The sequence below is a fragment of the Daphnia pulex genome, chromosome 11, assembly GCF_021134715.1.
Source record: "Daphnia pulex isolate KAP4 chromosome 11, ASM2113471v1".
NCBI classification, from domain to species: domain Eukaryota; kingdom Metazoa; phylum Arthropoda; class Branchiopoda; order Diplostraca; family Daphniidae; genus Daphnia; species Daphnia pulex.
Window position 1 is genome coordinate 5,563,337 of NC_060027.1, and position 13,000 is coordinate 5,576,336.

The 13,000-nt window shown below is 41.5% G+C and overlaps 2 protein-coding genes and 4 non-coding genes across 6 annotated transcripts; 2 read left to right on the top strand and 4 right to left on the bottom strand.

The window, feature by feature from the left end:
* Positions 1-755: 755 nt before the first annotated feature.
* Positions 756-3,302, top strand: LOC124207607 (rab3 GTPase-activating protein catalytic subunit-like). Its single transcript, XM_046605152.1, has 9 exons — positions 756-969; positions 1,330-1,513; positions 1,581-1,857; positions 1,931-2,067; positions 2,137-2,347; positions 2,412-2,650; positions 2,713-2,894; positions 2,986-3,054; positions 3,126-3,302. The coding sequence occupies exons 1-9, from the start codon at positions 958-960 to the stop codon at positions 3,300-3,302; spliced, it is 1,488 nt and encodes a 495-aa protein (XP_046461108.1). The 5' UTR covers positions 756-957.
* On the bottom strand, positions 2,934-8,095 carry LOC124207605. The gene is made up of 7 exons (XM_046605149.1): positions 7,217-8,095; positions 6,128-6,443; positions 5,760-6,063; positions 5,312-5,696; positions 4,789-5,233; positions 4,386-4,718; positions 2,934-3,964 (listed from the first exon to the last, which is right to left on the bottom strand). The coding sequence occupies exons 1-7, from the start codon at positions 8,093-8,095 to the stop codon at positions 3,492-3,494; spliced, it is 3,135 nt and encodes a 1,044-aa protein (XP_046461105.1). The 3' UTR covers positions 2,934-3,491.
* A 1,894-nt stretch (positions 8,096-9,989) lies between these two features.
* Trnal-caa lies at positions 9,990-10,108 on the bottom strand. Its single transcript has 2 exons — positions 10,071-10,108; positions 9,990-10,034 (listed from the first exon to the last, which is right to left on the bottom strand). It is a non-coding gene; the product is annotated as a tRNA-Leu (tRNA).
* Positions 10,109-10,888: 780 nt separating this feature from the next.
* Trnag-ucc lies at positions 10,889-10,960 on the bottom strand. Its single transcript has one exon. It is a non-coding gene; the product is annotated as a tRNA-Gly (tRNA).
* Positions 10,961-11,145: 185 nt separating this feature from the next.
* Trnal-caa lies at positions 11,146-11,264 on the bottom strand. The gene is made up of 2 exons: positions 11,227-11,264; positions 11,146-11,190 (listed from the first exon to the last, which is right to left on the bottom strand). It is a non-coding gene; the product is annotated as a tRNA-Leu (tRNA).
* A 367-nt stretch (positions 11,265-11,631) lies between these two features.
* Positions 11,632-11,703, top strand: Trnae-cuc. Its single transcript has one exon. It is a non-coding gene; the product is annotated as a tRNA-Glu (tRNA).
* The last annotated feature ends 1,297 nt before the right edge of the window (positions 11,704-13,000 follow it).

Below are 13,000 nucleotides of genomic sequence, written 5' to 3' on the forward strand. Positions count from 1 at the left end.
ATAGAGAAAGAGGGGGGAAAGAGAAGGGGAGGGCACAGCTGCTGCTAGCATAGGCCTATAGTCTCCCCAAAAGGCCTAAGGGGCTAAAAGAGAAAAAGGAGTGGATGAGCCTCATTCTTTTTCTCTCGACATTGGATTCATCCATCCCCATCTCTTCTTCCTGTTTTCATCAAGAATTTCCCCCTCTTCTCCACATTCGTCAGTTTGAGGTTGTTCTCACTTCATTCATTCATGGAACTTGCCTCCTCTTTTCGACTCAGGATCGAATTCTATGACCTTTTTTTCTCCATTCATCCTCCATGTTTTCGTGTTGTGGACTGAGCAGATACGCAGCAAAAGCCAGCGTTCAGAATCGTGATATTCGATACGAAACGGAACACAAACCACTTATCACTCTGTTAACAGTCTTGTTTTTGAATAAACATACTCTTACGCTCTCCATGTTTAAACAACGCGCCTTCCTACTACATATAATATACTATACACTTTATCTCGATAGCTGTGTGTGTGTGTGTGTCTTTTTGACTTGAGGAGAGCTCGGCTTCGTTGAGCTTGGCTGACCTTTATCGGTTTTCACAAACGACGCACCAAAGTGGCATGGGAGATTATATTCTGACTTGCCACAATCATTTTTTTCTTTTTTCCCACCCAGCAAGAAATAGTTCTAGACTTAAACTTAATATTGGGTTTTGTTTTTCATGTTGTTTTATTTTTAACATCAGGATTCAGGCATAACTTTTTCTTTTTTAGTCCGCGTCATTTTTTCAAGCGAAGCCGTTCCATACTCAAGTTTTAACCACCAGAGAGCACCACAAACGCCCACTTTTTGTGATTGGCTTTCCGTTGGAAGATGGCGTTCGCATCACTTGATTTTTTGTCAACAAAAACAACACAAGTTCTAGCTGGCTGGGCTGCACTAAGTTTTCCAAAGGAACGAAGCATTTCAGTAAAACAAACATGGATCAAGAGGTAACTAATTTCAGTAAAACTTGACCCTTATAGAAGATTCAAACTGCTGCTAATGTCAAAAGGCAGTTATAGCTACGTTAGTTATTTTATTGAGTATATAATGGTTGAAAATCACCATTATGTGTCACTGGTTTGCATTTAGTATAAAACTAGTAAATTAGTACGAAATAAAAGAAGAATGTTTTCACATTTAAGCTTACTTAAGAATAAAGAACCCTATGTAAATGCATCTTTTGTAACTCATACGATAAGTTTTGGGTTCACCTTGATCTAGTTCCAAACATTAGCTTTCTTTTAAAGTCAAATATACTCATGTTGAAATAATTGACTGGAGTATAACTATAAATAACATTTATTCAGGATGAAGAAGTATTCGAGATTGTTGATTTCACATCTGCATCCGAGTGGGAAGTGTTTACTTCAAGATTGGAAGAAATTCTATTCTCTTGGCAACTATCTCTAAAAGACAAAGAAGAAGAAACTACAGTTTTTCTAGGTCTAAATGGAGAATGGAAATCCTCATCTGAAGACATCAGCTTCGCAGGTTGTAAATATTAAAGTGACACAAAAAATATATTTCTAATTACACATACACATTAAAAACATTACAGGACATCCTTTCATATTAACACACCATTGGGTAGAAGAATCTGCTGAAAAAGGAAAAAGAAGCGAATCGGTTGTAGAAAAAAAAGGCTGCCAAGTGTTTGAATCTTTAATGGACAAAAACCATGACTTTCCTTTCAACAAATGCCATTCGCTCGCAAAATTTTACGGGCTCGCTGATTTTGTTATTATGTCTCCAGCGGGCAATGAAATGTTGACTTCAGAAGACCGAATCAATCTCCTCCTAAGCTCCGTTACCATCGCAGTTAATAACGTTCAAAGGTATACCATTGATTTAGAATTCTTTTTACTGTTTACTTATTTATTAACGTATTTTGATTGCCCAATAAAACAGTCGAGTTCCGGTTTTTGTTCAGTTACATTCCAAGTCGCAGCAACTTTATCAAGGAACATTTGAATCTAAAAATCTTCGAACGGACTTTCAAATGGTTCATCTCAAACGTATCCCCCCAACTTGTAAACACTTGTCAGGTTGGTTTACTCCCGAAATATTCCTATCTGAAAAATATTAATCGTCTTTTTCGATGTTTTTGTATATAGGACTAATTGAGCTTTTCAAGGAAAAGATTGGAAGTAGTTCAATCAACCCTGTAGAGTGTTCGGTGTGTTTAACTTATTCTTTAATCGATATACGAAATGCTGGATGGGATAACTGGCCTCAACAACCGCCAGATTTTGAATCTAAAGGAGGAGTGGTAGGAAACGCCACTCTTAGCCAACTTGGTTTTGGTGCAATTAAGGATCCCATAAAGTAAGTTACTGAACAAGATGAAAGAATTTTTAATTCATTTCAATTTTCTTTTATTTATTTACAGGGAAATTCTGGTTTCTGCAGTTTGGAATAACAATCTGAACGAAGATGTAGTGGTTGACAGTGAAGTGTACACGGACTTGGTTCCCATTGAAGCGCCTCTATGGATTGTTCGCCTTGTGTTGAACGATAAAGTGCCGTCATTACTCATCAAGAGCCTTTGTTCATTCCTAGATTTGTGCGGTTCAAAGGAATCTACTGAACAACTTCTTGGCAAAAACTACACGGTTCTTCAAAGTCCAGGTAAATTTTATAATTCAACCAACAATCGGAATTGCTCATTTCAATCAAAACGGTTTCTACAGACAGTCCGGAATATGAGCGTGCTCTAGGAGCCTTAACTAAAGAACGAACAGGTTATGGGATATTGTCCTCTAAAAGATTGCCTTTTGCTAGTAAAAAAGCTCAAACTGGTGGACCGATTCCCGAAAATATGTTGGTGAATCTTCTCAATTTTCTGTTTCCGGACGCTGAAGGAGATTTAGAGGTACAACAATTTTTTTTTGAATCAAGATTCACTAGGAAATAGCTTTTAATGCTTTTTATTTTCCAAAAAATCAAAACAAAAAATGTAACAGATTCAAACTCATCCGTATCCTGAAGAGTTTCAGTCCGACTGTTCTGCCTCTTTGGACATTAAATGGAAGGTATGACGAAGTTTAACGAACTTTAATGGTAAGTGGGGTGTGATAATCAATGATTTTTTGTATGAATAAAGGAAAGTTTCTCGGCCTTCAAGACGTCTCCAGTGGACAGTTTGGTGTGGCGGCTGGCCACCACTGCCGTCTACACAATGACACACCTCAACGGGATCGAGGGTGTAGCCCATTGGTGGCACGAGATCGTTCTAGAACTGCGCTATCGCTGGGAACATGGCTATACCATTCCGGGGTAAGTCCACGTTTTAAACAACAAAATAACAAACGAAACAAAATCGAGTATCGACAAATCCTCCAAAACAAGTTAGAAATGTTATAAAGCGTTTGACCAAGCAACTCGCTTTCTACATGTTAGAAACACGTCACAGACAATGGTTAATTGAAACTCGAAAGAACAAGAAAAAAAGAAACTCCGCATTTCACTTTCAGAGACGCACCAGGTCATTGCGCATAGTGTTGTGAGCCATGTAAATATCCATGTCGTGGTCGGTCCAGTTTTCAGTCTCGCCGGAACGAACTGACGACCCAGGCCGCAATCTGTGTTGGCTGCTGTGTCTTTGTTGCTGAGAATGCATGCCATTCATGGGTTGATGTGGCCGGCGGCCGGCCAGCAGTCCGCTTGTACTGCTGCTTCCGGTTGGTTCGCGGTCCGTTTCCCAGCTACTTTCATCCCCTGTCGTCTGCTGTTGTTGATGTTGTTGATCCGACGAATCCTGTCCGTTTTGCTGAAGATGGGCAGCTCGGCGTCGTAATTGTTCCGAACGCCGACTCGAGTATTGACTTCCCGCTCTGGTTGATGCCCGGCTAGCACGAGATGCCCGTCCGTTGACAGCTGCTGCTGCCGCCGCCAGTTCGCTCATCCGTAAATCCGCCAAAGAATGATGTGATGCGCGGAGATCTAATTTTTGTGATTATTATTATAAATATGTATCTATACAATATAGGTAGAGTAAGTGTCAAATGTCCATCGTGGTTGGTCATGAATCCGTCAAGATTTTTTTTTTTTTTTTTAATCCATCGCCCGTCATATGTACACCATCAAGTCAAGTTGTGGTAAATGTTTAGTATTTAAAGATTAATGGGTAGCAAGGTTTAAGCTTGAGTTGATGAAAGTGTTTCAGTGGAAGAAGCGGGCAAGGATTCGGCTGGAATAAGGGTCGTAGTACTAGTTGTCAGGGCTTCGTTCGTTGCGTTGTCCGTTTGACTGGTGGGTAGGGTGGAGTTTGCGGATTTTTGAGTTTTACTTTTGCTGTGGTGTCTTTTGTTATGTCCGTTTTGGTCCGTCGTCTTGGAAGCTTTGCCACTACATCCGTTTCTACCTGCTCTTGATAGTCCCATTCCAGATAAAGTTGGTAATCCAGCCATTGCATTCATACTTCCGCCCATTCCGGCCATGCCGAGGGGACCTAATCCCATTGCGCTCAAATGGTGACCCATTGCTCCGCTCATTCCGTGGTGTAGTCCAGGTGGAAGGTATGAAGGGCCTCTGCCGGACATGGCCGAAACACTTCGTTGCGTTGGGCCGTCGATCAGTGATCTCGAACGAAGTAAGTTGACTCCGCCATTGGCCGATTTGTTCATCGAATAGCCGGAAACATGCGAACGGGCGTCATCGGCAATAAACCCACCATTGACTGATCCCATTACGGAACCTTTGAGAATTTTGGGAGATTTTCTCAATGAGAATTGAATGAACTTTTTACTTGACGATTGTAATATTACCTGGACGGTCGCTGTGGTACATCCTGGCTCGAGGTATACTTCGTGAACTGTACATGGATAGTTGATCCCAATCTTTGCTACTTCCGCCAAGTTGTCCTAGTCCCATATTTCCCATATTGGCCAGTGGGGATTGAACTTGCGAACCGGCCAGGGAAGTAGCCGTCGTGCTAATTCCGTTGTGATGCCCACCGTTCGTACCAGCTGCCAAGACGTTGTTTAGTCTTAATTTTTCATTTTTCTGCGATCTCTTGCGATTGCAACAAATGAAAATGACGACAGCTATGACAACCGTTCCGCAAATGGCAGCGCTTGCAGCGATGATGATCTTGTCCATGTGCGAAGCTGCTTGCGGTTCAGTGCGGATTTCTCGGCATTGTGGGAATGGGACAGTTTCCGGTGTGACGTTGCTTTCTTCCAGTGAAACGACGCAAACCACCAAACTCTCCTGTAACCATTTTTTTTCAATATTGATTAATTTCGGCTACTTATTGATGGTTTTATTTGATCTTTATTGAAAATTTACCTGAGCGGGAACATTCTTAATTTTGAATTCTCGTTCAGATGGGTCAAGAGGCGGCCCAGGTTGAAAATTAGCATCGCCAAAAAGACGATAGACCACTCGGAAGCCGAGAATGTTGTTGGCTTCAGAGTCCCATTGGATGACGACGGAAGTGTCTTGACGATAAGCGTCTTTGACGATAACCTCTCGTTCTGCCGCAATCGAAGAAGCAATACCGTCCAGATGGTTTCCTGATGAGTGGACATCACCTGCGTAGCCGTTGCTATTCCCCGTGATCAAATTAGGCCTTCCGCCCGGACCGTAAGGTCTTGTTCGCGATCCACCAGCTCCTCCCCGAACAAGTTTGTTGGTATTGGTAGAAGCTGGCGTTGTCCTCGTATAACTATTCCTGTAGCCATATATAGATTTTAGAATTGGTTCGTGCGGGACAGGCAGAAGATGAATTTGCTACCTGTGAGTTGCTGGCGATGGTGAAGTGAGCCGTGGAGGAGGGCCTGCTTCTGTAGATGGACGAGATAATGATGGCTGTGGTTGCATCTGTTGTCGACGCGGGGGTTGTTGTGTCGGTGTTGGTGGCGGCGATGGAATCATTCTTTCAACGTCTTCTTCGTATTGATCATCTATCACACGATTCGTGGTAGTAGTCCGAATAGTGCTGCTGCTACGCACACCGACCATTGCGGTGATGGTGGTCGACGGTGGAACCATTGGTGTGAATTTGTCTTCTTTGATGACGTCTTCCACGCATTTCAATTCTATAAAAAGATTCATCAAAACGAATACTGAGTGGGTCAGAAAAATCGAGGGTTTTTTTTTTACCATCGGGACCGAGTTGGTAGAAACTGCGAGTGCGGAAATCGGGCGGGCTTCCGCAAAATTGTGGACTACGTTCACGGCTGGTAACCTGCAAGTCAGTGTCGCGAATCCATTCGGCGACCCAGCGAAGTCGACAATCGCATTCGAGGAATCTGCCGCCCAGACTGAGACCACGTAACGTCCCATTCAAGTGAGCAAAGGCTTTTCGTGGTAAAGTAGCCAGTGGGTTTCCGTCGAGGGCCAGCAGGGTGAGCATCGCAGCCGGAGAGAAAGCATCGTCGGGTAGGACGTTCATCAAATTAAACCCCACGTCTAGCACCTGTTTGCGATGCAAAAATACCACAATGAAAAACAATAAACTTAATAACATAGCTACTAATAAGGTTTTGTGTTGTCGTCGTCGGGATGAATAACTCCTGACCGACAGCAATTTTTGAATGCCCAGCAGGTCCTTCCATCTGTCGGCTATTTTCGATTTGTTTATCTCTTTTCGCGTTCACGCTTAAAATACGCTCGACAATTTGTTAGTCTTTGCTGTGCATTTTTAGTTTTTTATGAACGGTTTGCTTGGCCAAGATTCCAGCTCACGCGCTCGTTGACCGTTTCGGATTATCGTCCGTAACGAAAAAAATATATTTATTATTTTTTTTTGCCAGAAGCGCTCACAGGCACAGCCATAAATTAGGCAAGAGCCAATGCCTCTAGCTGTATCGTTTGCAATGGAGCAATTATTATACGTACAGTGAAATCGGGGACAAAGAGGAGCACAATTGTCTTTTTGAATGTGTCTTGACCTCAAATGTTGGATGGCCCAATTAGGAAAGGAAAACCCCCATATTTAACGATGGTAATGTGTCTGGAGGGAATACTGCCATTGGGACAATTAATATGTTATCATTTTTAAATTATGTGTCGAGAGGCGACCCATAAATAGGTCGCGTGTCATGAGGTTACAAGGTGTCACATTTTTGAAAAACGGAAATTGGTTGTTTGAAATAACCGCCCGTTGATTATTTCTCAATCGATTTGCGTTTTCCAACCATATTTTTTTTTTTTTTTTTAATTAAATAGAGTCAATAGTGATTTGCTTACCCTGAGTTGCGTGAGAGGGGCCAAGCCTTGAGTTGGAAATTCGGTAATGAGATTGTTCAACAGACTGAGGGAGCTGAGTGTGTCGTTGACGCCGATGAATGCGTCCGGTTCGATCGTCGAAAGAGAATTACGCTCCATGTTGAGAGCCGTTAATGAGTCCAGATGTCGAAAGAGCCCACCACTTAAACTGCGGATTCCGTTTTGAGCCAGATCGAGGAAAGCCAAAGCGCTCAGAGAACGAACGGCTTCGGCAGGTACTTCACGCTGTCGTGTTCCTTTCAGGTTCAAGTTTTTGAGGGTGCGTTCCAGTCCCCGGAACGAATGCGATGATAACGTCATATTTCCATTGTCAGCCAGTTTAAGCGTGTTCAATTTGAGCGGACCAAAGGCGTCATCAGGCAAATGGCTTATCCGGTTGCCAGACAGGTCCAGCAGTGCCAACACTTTGAGCGGTCGTAAGGATTCAGTTGGCACAACCGTCAGGAGATTGTCTTGCAAGTTGAGATTTTTTAACGTCGTTTCCTGGCCAACGAAAGCCCGCGGCTCGATGTTGCGAATTTGACAGCGGGACATTTGAACGTTGTGGACAGTGAGTAGACTGAGGAAGTTGTCTTGCAGATCTGTCACGGTACTGTTGTGCACATAGAACAAGTCGATGATCTGACTTTGAGCGTGATCGTTTAACGCCTCCATTAGCAATGTGAAATTGACTTGGCCACACTGTAGCGTCAATTCTTGCGCCAAGTTGTACGAGCAAGCGCAGGAACCGTGCAGCCCTGGGACATTACGTGACCACGGGCACTGGGCCGTTACGCCACCGGCCGCAACCAGGCATCCAATGGACAAAACCAATAACAGCGATCCAATCCTCCTCTCCATTCCAGTCTAAAACTAAATAGAATGACGTAGAGATTAACATATCAGGATATCAAATTACCGAAATATTTTTGGGTGTTTTTTTTCCCCCTTCAAATGATTTATTCTGGCTGGCAGGTAAAAAAATGCTACCGCGGTCAGTGACTCTTTTGATACCCTCGAGATACTCAGAGATCGAGCCGCTCGTCTTTTACAGACTTTCCGGATCGAAACACATCAGAACAGGCATCCCGACTCGGGGCATTAAAAGATACGATAAATCTAACTCGTGATTTGAAAGGTTCCGCCCATCACACTTTTACTCTGGAGCCATTTCGATGTGTTTCTTTTTTCCTCTAAACTTTTCGGTCAGGATAAAGTAGCATATGCACCGTCACGGCGGATATCTCAATGTGGGATAACAGGAAAACGGTCTGATTTGACTATTCGAAAACATTTTTACGGCTCGCCGGGTTATGTGCATCGAGAGCCTTTTTCAGCATTTTGAAGAAAACAGGTTAAACCAAACTCAAAATCGTGAAATCTTTTTTTGAAGTATCGACGCGTGACTTGTTCGTCCCCATCTATTTTGTGATTTATGGCGTTTTGGTCAACAAAGGGAACCTGGAAATTGATATGCACGCCATATGCTATTGAATTGTAAAACTCCCGCTGTTGCCGAGAGCCAAACGAAACCTGACGATTAGCATAGACATTGAAACTTCCGGAGGGGAGCCAAACGATCTTGACAGTTGTGTTTGCGTAGGCAAACTTTGTCAATTCCACGCTCTATTCTGTACCGTGTAGAATTGTAGACTTGGTGTGCGGCGTGAATGAATGGAACAATCCATCCCATATTTATCTACATCTTACATAAAGAGGATGGGCCGTGTTAGTAGGGAACCTCTCTAATTATGTTGCAATGCGATGATCATGTGTATTCAAATAATTATATGTTTGTCAGGAGTGGGATTTGAACCCACGCCTTCATTGAAGACCAGACTACTGCAACTTATTTTATTGAAGCAAGGATTATGTCCTTGAGTCTGGCGCCTTAGACCGCTCGGCCATCCTGACCTCATCAGATCTAGCTAAATTCCTTTGCATTACAGATGTGGGATTTAAACTCTTCTAACTCATTCAAGAGTTCCTTGCCCTAGGCTGTTTATACCAGGACAACAATTGTATTATGTTGTATTGATTTGGAATATGTATTTTTCAAATGATTTCATCCCATATTGTCTAGTGGTTAGAATACCTGGCTCTCACCGAGGAGTCCCGAGTTCAATTCCCGGTATGGGAAAAGAGGAACTGGACAATTTTGCAAGTTTTGGCCATTTTTGTCAAATATATCTGGCAAACAGTTTCTGCGTTTCCAGAACTATTGCAATCGGCTTAACTTACATACATACGAGCCAAAATCTTTCTAGTACATTGGATATACTAAGTACATCGGCATGTTTCCATCGAGACTCCTTCAAAAAATAGTTTCTTTGCAAAAAAATTCGCCAAGGAATAAGAAATGACATCTATGTCAATTATTCATGTGTGAACGAAAAAGAAATGAACAACTATATTTTACCTAAAGAGTAAAATTTGTGTAAATTGACTTCAATTCCGTAGGTTGACTAGTCTGCTAAGAAATAGCAAGATTGCTAAACTGCGATGGCCGAGAATCCAACTCTGGTCAATTGCTTGGAAGGCAACTATGCTAACCACTATACCACTATCGCTTGACGTAAGTTAGCGTCATGATTTCCGTATTGTCACATCTTTTTAAATTACAGAAAATCGACCAGTATTACCACTTGGTGACCTTGTATCGTGGTACATTAAGCATTCTCTATCACTATATCAAAGCAACCTCTCTAATTATGTTGCAATGCGATGATCATGTATATTCAGATAATTATATGTTTGTCAGGAGTGGGATTTGAACCCACGCCTTCATTGAAGACCAGAATACTGCAACTTCTTTTATTGAAGCAAGGATTATGTCCTTGAGTCTGGCGCCTTAGACCGCTCGGCCATCCTGACCAAATCAGATATACCTAAATTCTTTTTCCCTACAAATGTGGCATTAAAACTCTTCTAACTCATTCAAGAGTTCCTTGCCCTAGGCGATTTATACCAGGACAACAATTGTATTACGTTGTATTGCGTTTGAATATGTATTTTTTTTGAATATGTATTTTTTTGAGTCTGGTGCCTTAGACCGCTCGGCCATCCTGACCTCATCAGATCTAGCTAAATTCCTTTGCATTACTGATGTGGGATTTAAACTCTTCTAACTCATTCAAGAGTTCCTTGCCCTAGGCTGTTTATACCAGGACAACAATTGTATTATGTTGTATTGATTTGCAATATGTATTTTTCAAGCGATTTCATCCCATATTGTCTAGTAGTTAGGATACCTGGCTCTCACCCAGGAGGCCCGGATTCAATTCCCGGTATGGGAATAAAGGAACTGGACAATTTTGCAAGTTTTGGCCATTTTTGTCAAATACATCTAGCAAACAGTTCCTGCGTTTCCAGAACTATTGCAATCGGCTTAACTTACATACTTACGAGCCAAAATATTTCTAGTACATTGGATATACTAAGTACATCGGCATGTTTCCATCGAGACTCCTTCATAAAATGGTTTCTTTGCAAGAAATATCGCCAAGGAATAAGAAATGACATCTATGTCAATTATTCATGTGTGAACGAAAAAGAAATGAACAACAATATTTTACCTAAAGAGTAACATTTGTGTAAATTGACTTCAATTGCGTAGGTTGATTAGTCTGCTAGGAATTAGCCAGATTGCTAAACTGCGATGGCCGAGAATCGAACTCGGGTCAATTGCTTGGAAGGCAACTATGCTAACCACTATACCACCATCGCTTGACGTAAGTTAACGTCATCATTTCCGTATTGTCACATCTTTTTAAATTACAGAAAATCGACCAGTATTACCACTTGGTGACCTTGTATCGTGGTACATTAAGTATTCTCTATCACTATATCAAAGCAACCTCTCTAATTATGTTGCAATGCGATGATCATGCGTATTCAGATAATTATATTTTTGTCAGGAGTGGGATTTGAACCCACGCCTTCATTGAAGACCAGAATACTGCAACTTCTTTTATTGAAGCAAGGATTATGTCCTTGAGTCTGGCGCCTTAGACCGCTCGGCCATCCTGACCACATCAGATACACCTAAATTCTTTTGCTCTACAAATGTGGCATTAAAACTCTTCTAAATCATTCAGGAGTTCCTTGCCCTATTTCAATTTATATATTTCGGCGATTTATACCAGGACAACAATTGTATTACGTTGTATTGCGTTTGAATATGTATTTGTTTTAATATGTATTTTTTTGAGTCTGGTGCCTTAGACCGCTCGGCCATCCTGACCTCATCAGATCTAGCTAAATTCCTTTGCATTACAGATGTGGGATTTCAACTCTTCTATCTCATTCAAGAGTTCCTTGCCCTAGGCTGTTTATACCAGGACAACAATTGTATTATGTTGTATTGATTTGGAATATGTATTTTTCAAGCGATTTCATCCCATATTGTCTAGTGGTTAGGATACCTGGCTCTCACCCAGGAGGCCCGGGTTCAATTCCCGGTATGGGAAAAGAGGAACTGGACAATTTTGCAAGTTTTGGCCATTTTTGTCAAATACATCTGGCAAACAGTTTCTGCGTTTCCAGAACTATTGTAATCGGCTTAACTTACATACATACGAGCCAAAATCTTTCTAGTACATTGGATATACTAAGTACATCGGCATGTTTCCATCGAGACTCCTTCAAAAAATAGTTTCTTTGCAAAAAAATTCACCAAGGAATAAGAAATGACATCTATGTCAATTATTCATGTGTGAACGAAAAAGAAATGAACAACTATATTTTACCTAAAGAGTAAAATTTGTGTAAATTGACTTCAAAACCGTAGGTTGACTAGTCTGCTAAGAAATAGCAAGATTGCTAAACTGCGATGGCCGAGAATCCAACTCGGGTCAATTGCTTGGAAGGCAAGTATGCTAACCACTATACCACTATCGCTAGACGTAAGTTAGCGTCATAATTTCCGTATTGTCACATCTTTTTAAATTACAGAAAATCGACCAGTATTACCACTTGGGGACCTTGTATCGTGGTACATTAAGCATTCTCTATCACTATATCAAAGCAACCTCTCTAATTATGTTGCAATGCGATGATCATGTATATTCAGATAATTATATGTTTGTCAGGAGTGGGATTTGAACCCACGCCTTCATTGAAGACAAGAATACTGCAACTTCTTTTATTGAAGCAAGGATTATGTCCTTGAGTCTGGCGCCTTAGACCGCTCGGCCATTCTGACCACATCAGATATACCTAAATTCTTTTTCCCTAAAAATGTGGCATTTAAACTCTTCTAACTCATTCAAGAGTTCCTTGCCCTAGGCGATTTATACCAGGACAACAATTGTATTACGTTGTATTGCGTTTGAATATGTATTTTTTTTTAATATGTATTTTCTTGAGTCTGGTGCCTTAGACCGCTCGGCCATCCTGACCTCATCAGATGTAGCTAAATTCCTTTGCATTACAGATGTGGGATTTAAAATCTTCTAACTCATTCAAGAGTTCCTTGCCCTAGGCTGTTTATACCAGGACAACAATTGTATTATGTTGTATTGATATGGGATATGTATTTTTCAAGTGATATCATCCCATATTGTCTAGTGGCTAGGATACCTGGCTCTCACTCAGGAGGCCCGGGTTCAATTCCCGGTAGTGGAAATGAGGGACTGGACAATTTTGCAAGTTTTGGCCATTTTCGTCAAATACATCTGGCAAACAGTTTCTGCGTTTCCAGAAAATTTTGCAATCGGCTTAACTTACATACTTACGAGTCAAAATCTTTCTAGTACATTGGATATC

Excerpts from the sequence above, each read along its gene's own strand:
- LOC124207605 (XM_046605149.1), bottom strand. The coding sequence starts at position 8,095 with ATGGAGAGGAGGATTGGATCGCTGTTATTGGTTTTGTCCATTGGATGC. Across the intron at positions 6,064-6,127 it reads CTACCAACTCGGTCCCGATG|AATTGAAATGCGTGGAAGAC; the intron begins GTAAAAAAAAAA and ends ATCTTTTTATAG. Across the intron at positions 3,965-4,385 it reads AATGGGACTATCAAGAGCAG|ATCTCCGCGCATCACATCAT; the intron begins GTAGAAACGGAT and ends CACAAAAATTAG.
- LOC124207607 (XM_046605152.1), top strand. Across the intron at positions 1,514-1,580 it reads TGAAGACATCAGCTTCGCAG|GACATCCTTTCATATTAACA; the intron begins GTTGTAAATATT and ends AAAACATTACAG. Across the intron at positions 2,348-2,411 it reads GCAATTAAGGATCCCATAAA|GGAAATTCTGGTTTCTGCAG; the intron begins GTAAGTTACTGA and ends ATTTATTTACAG.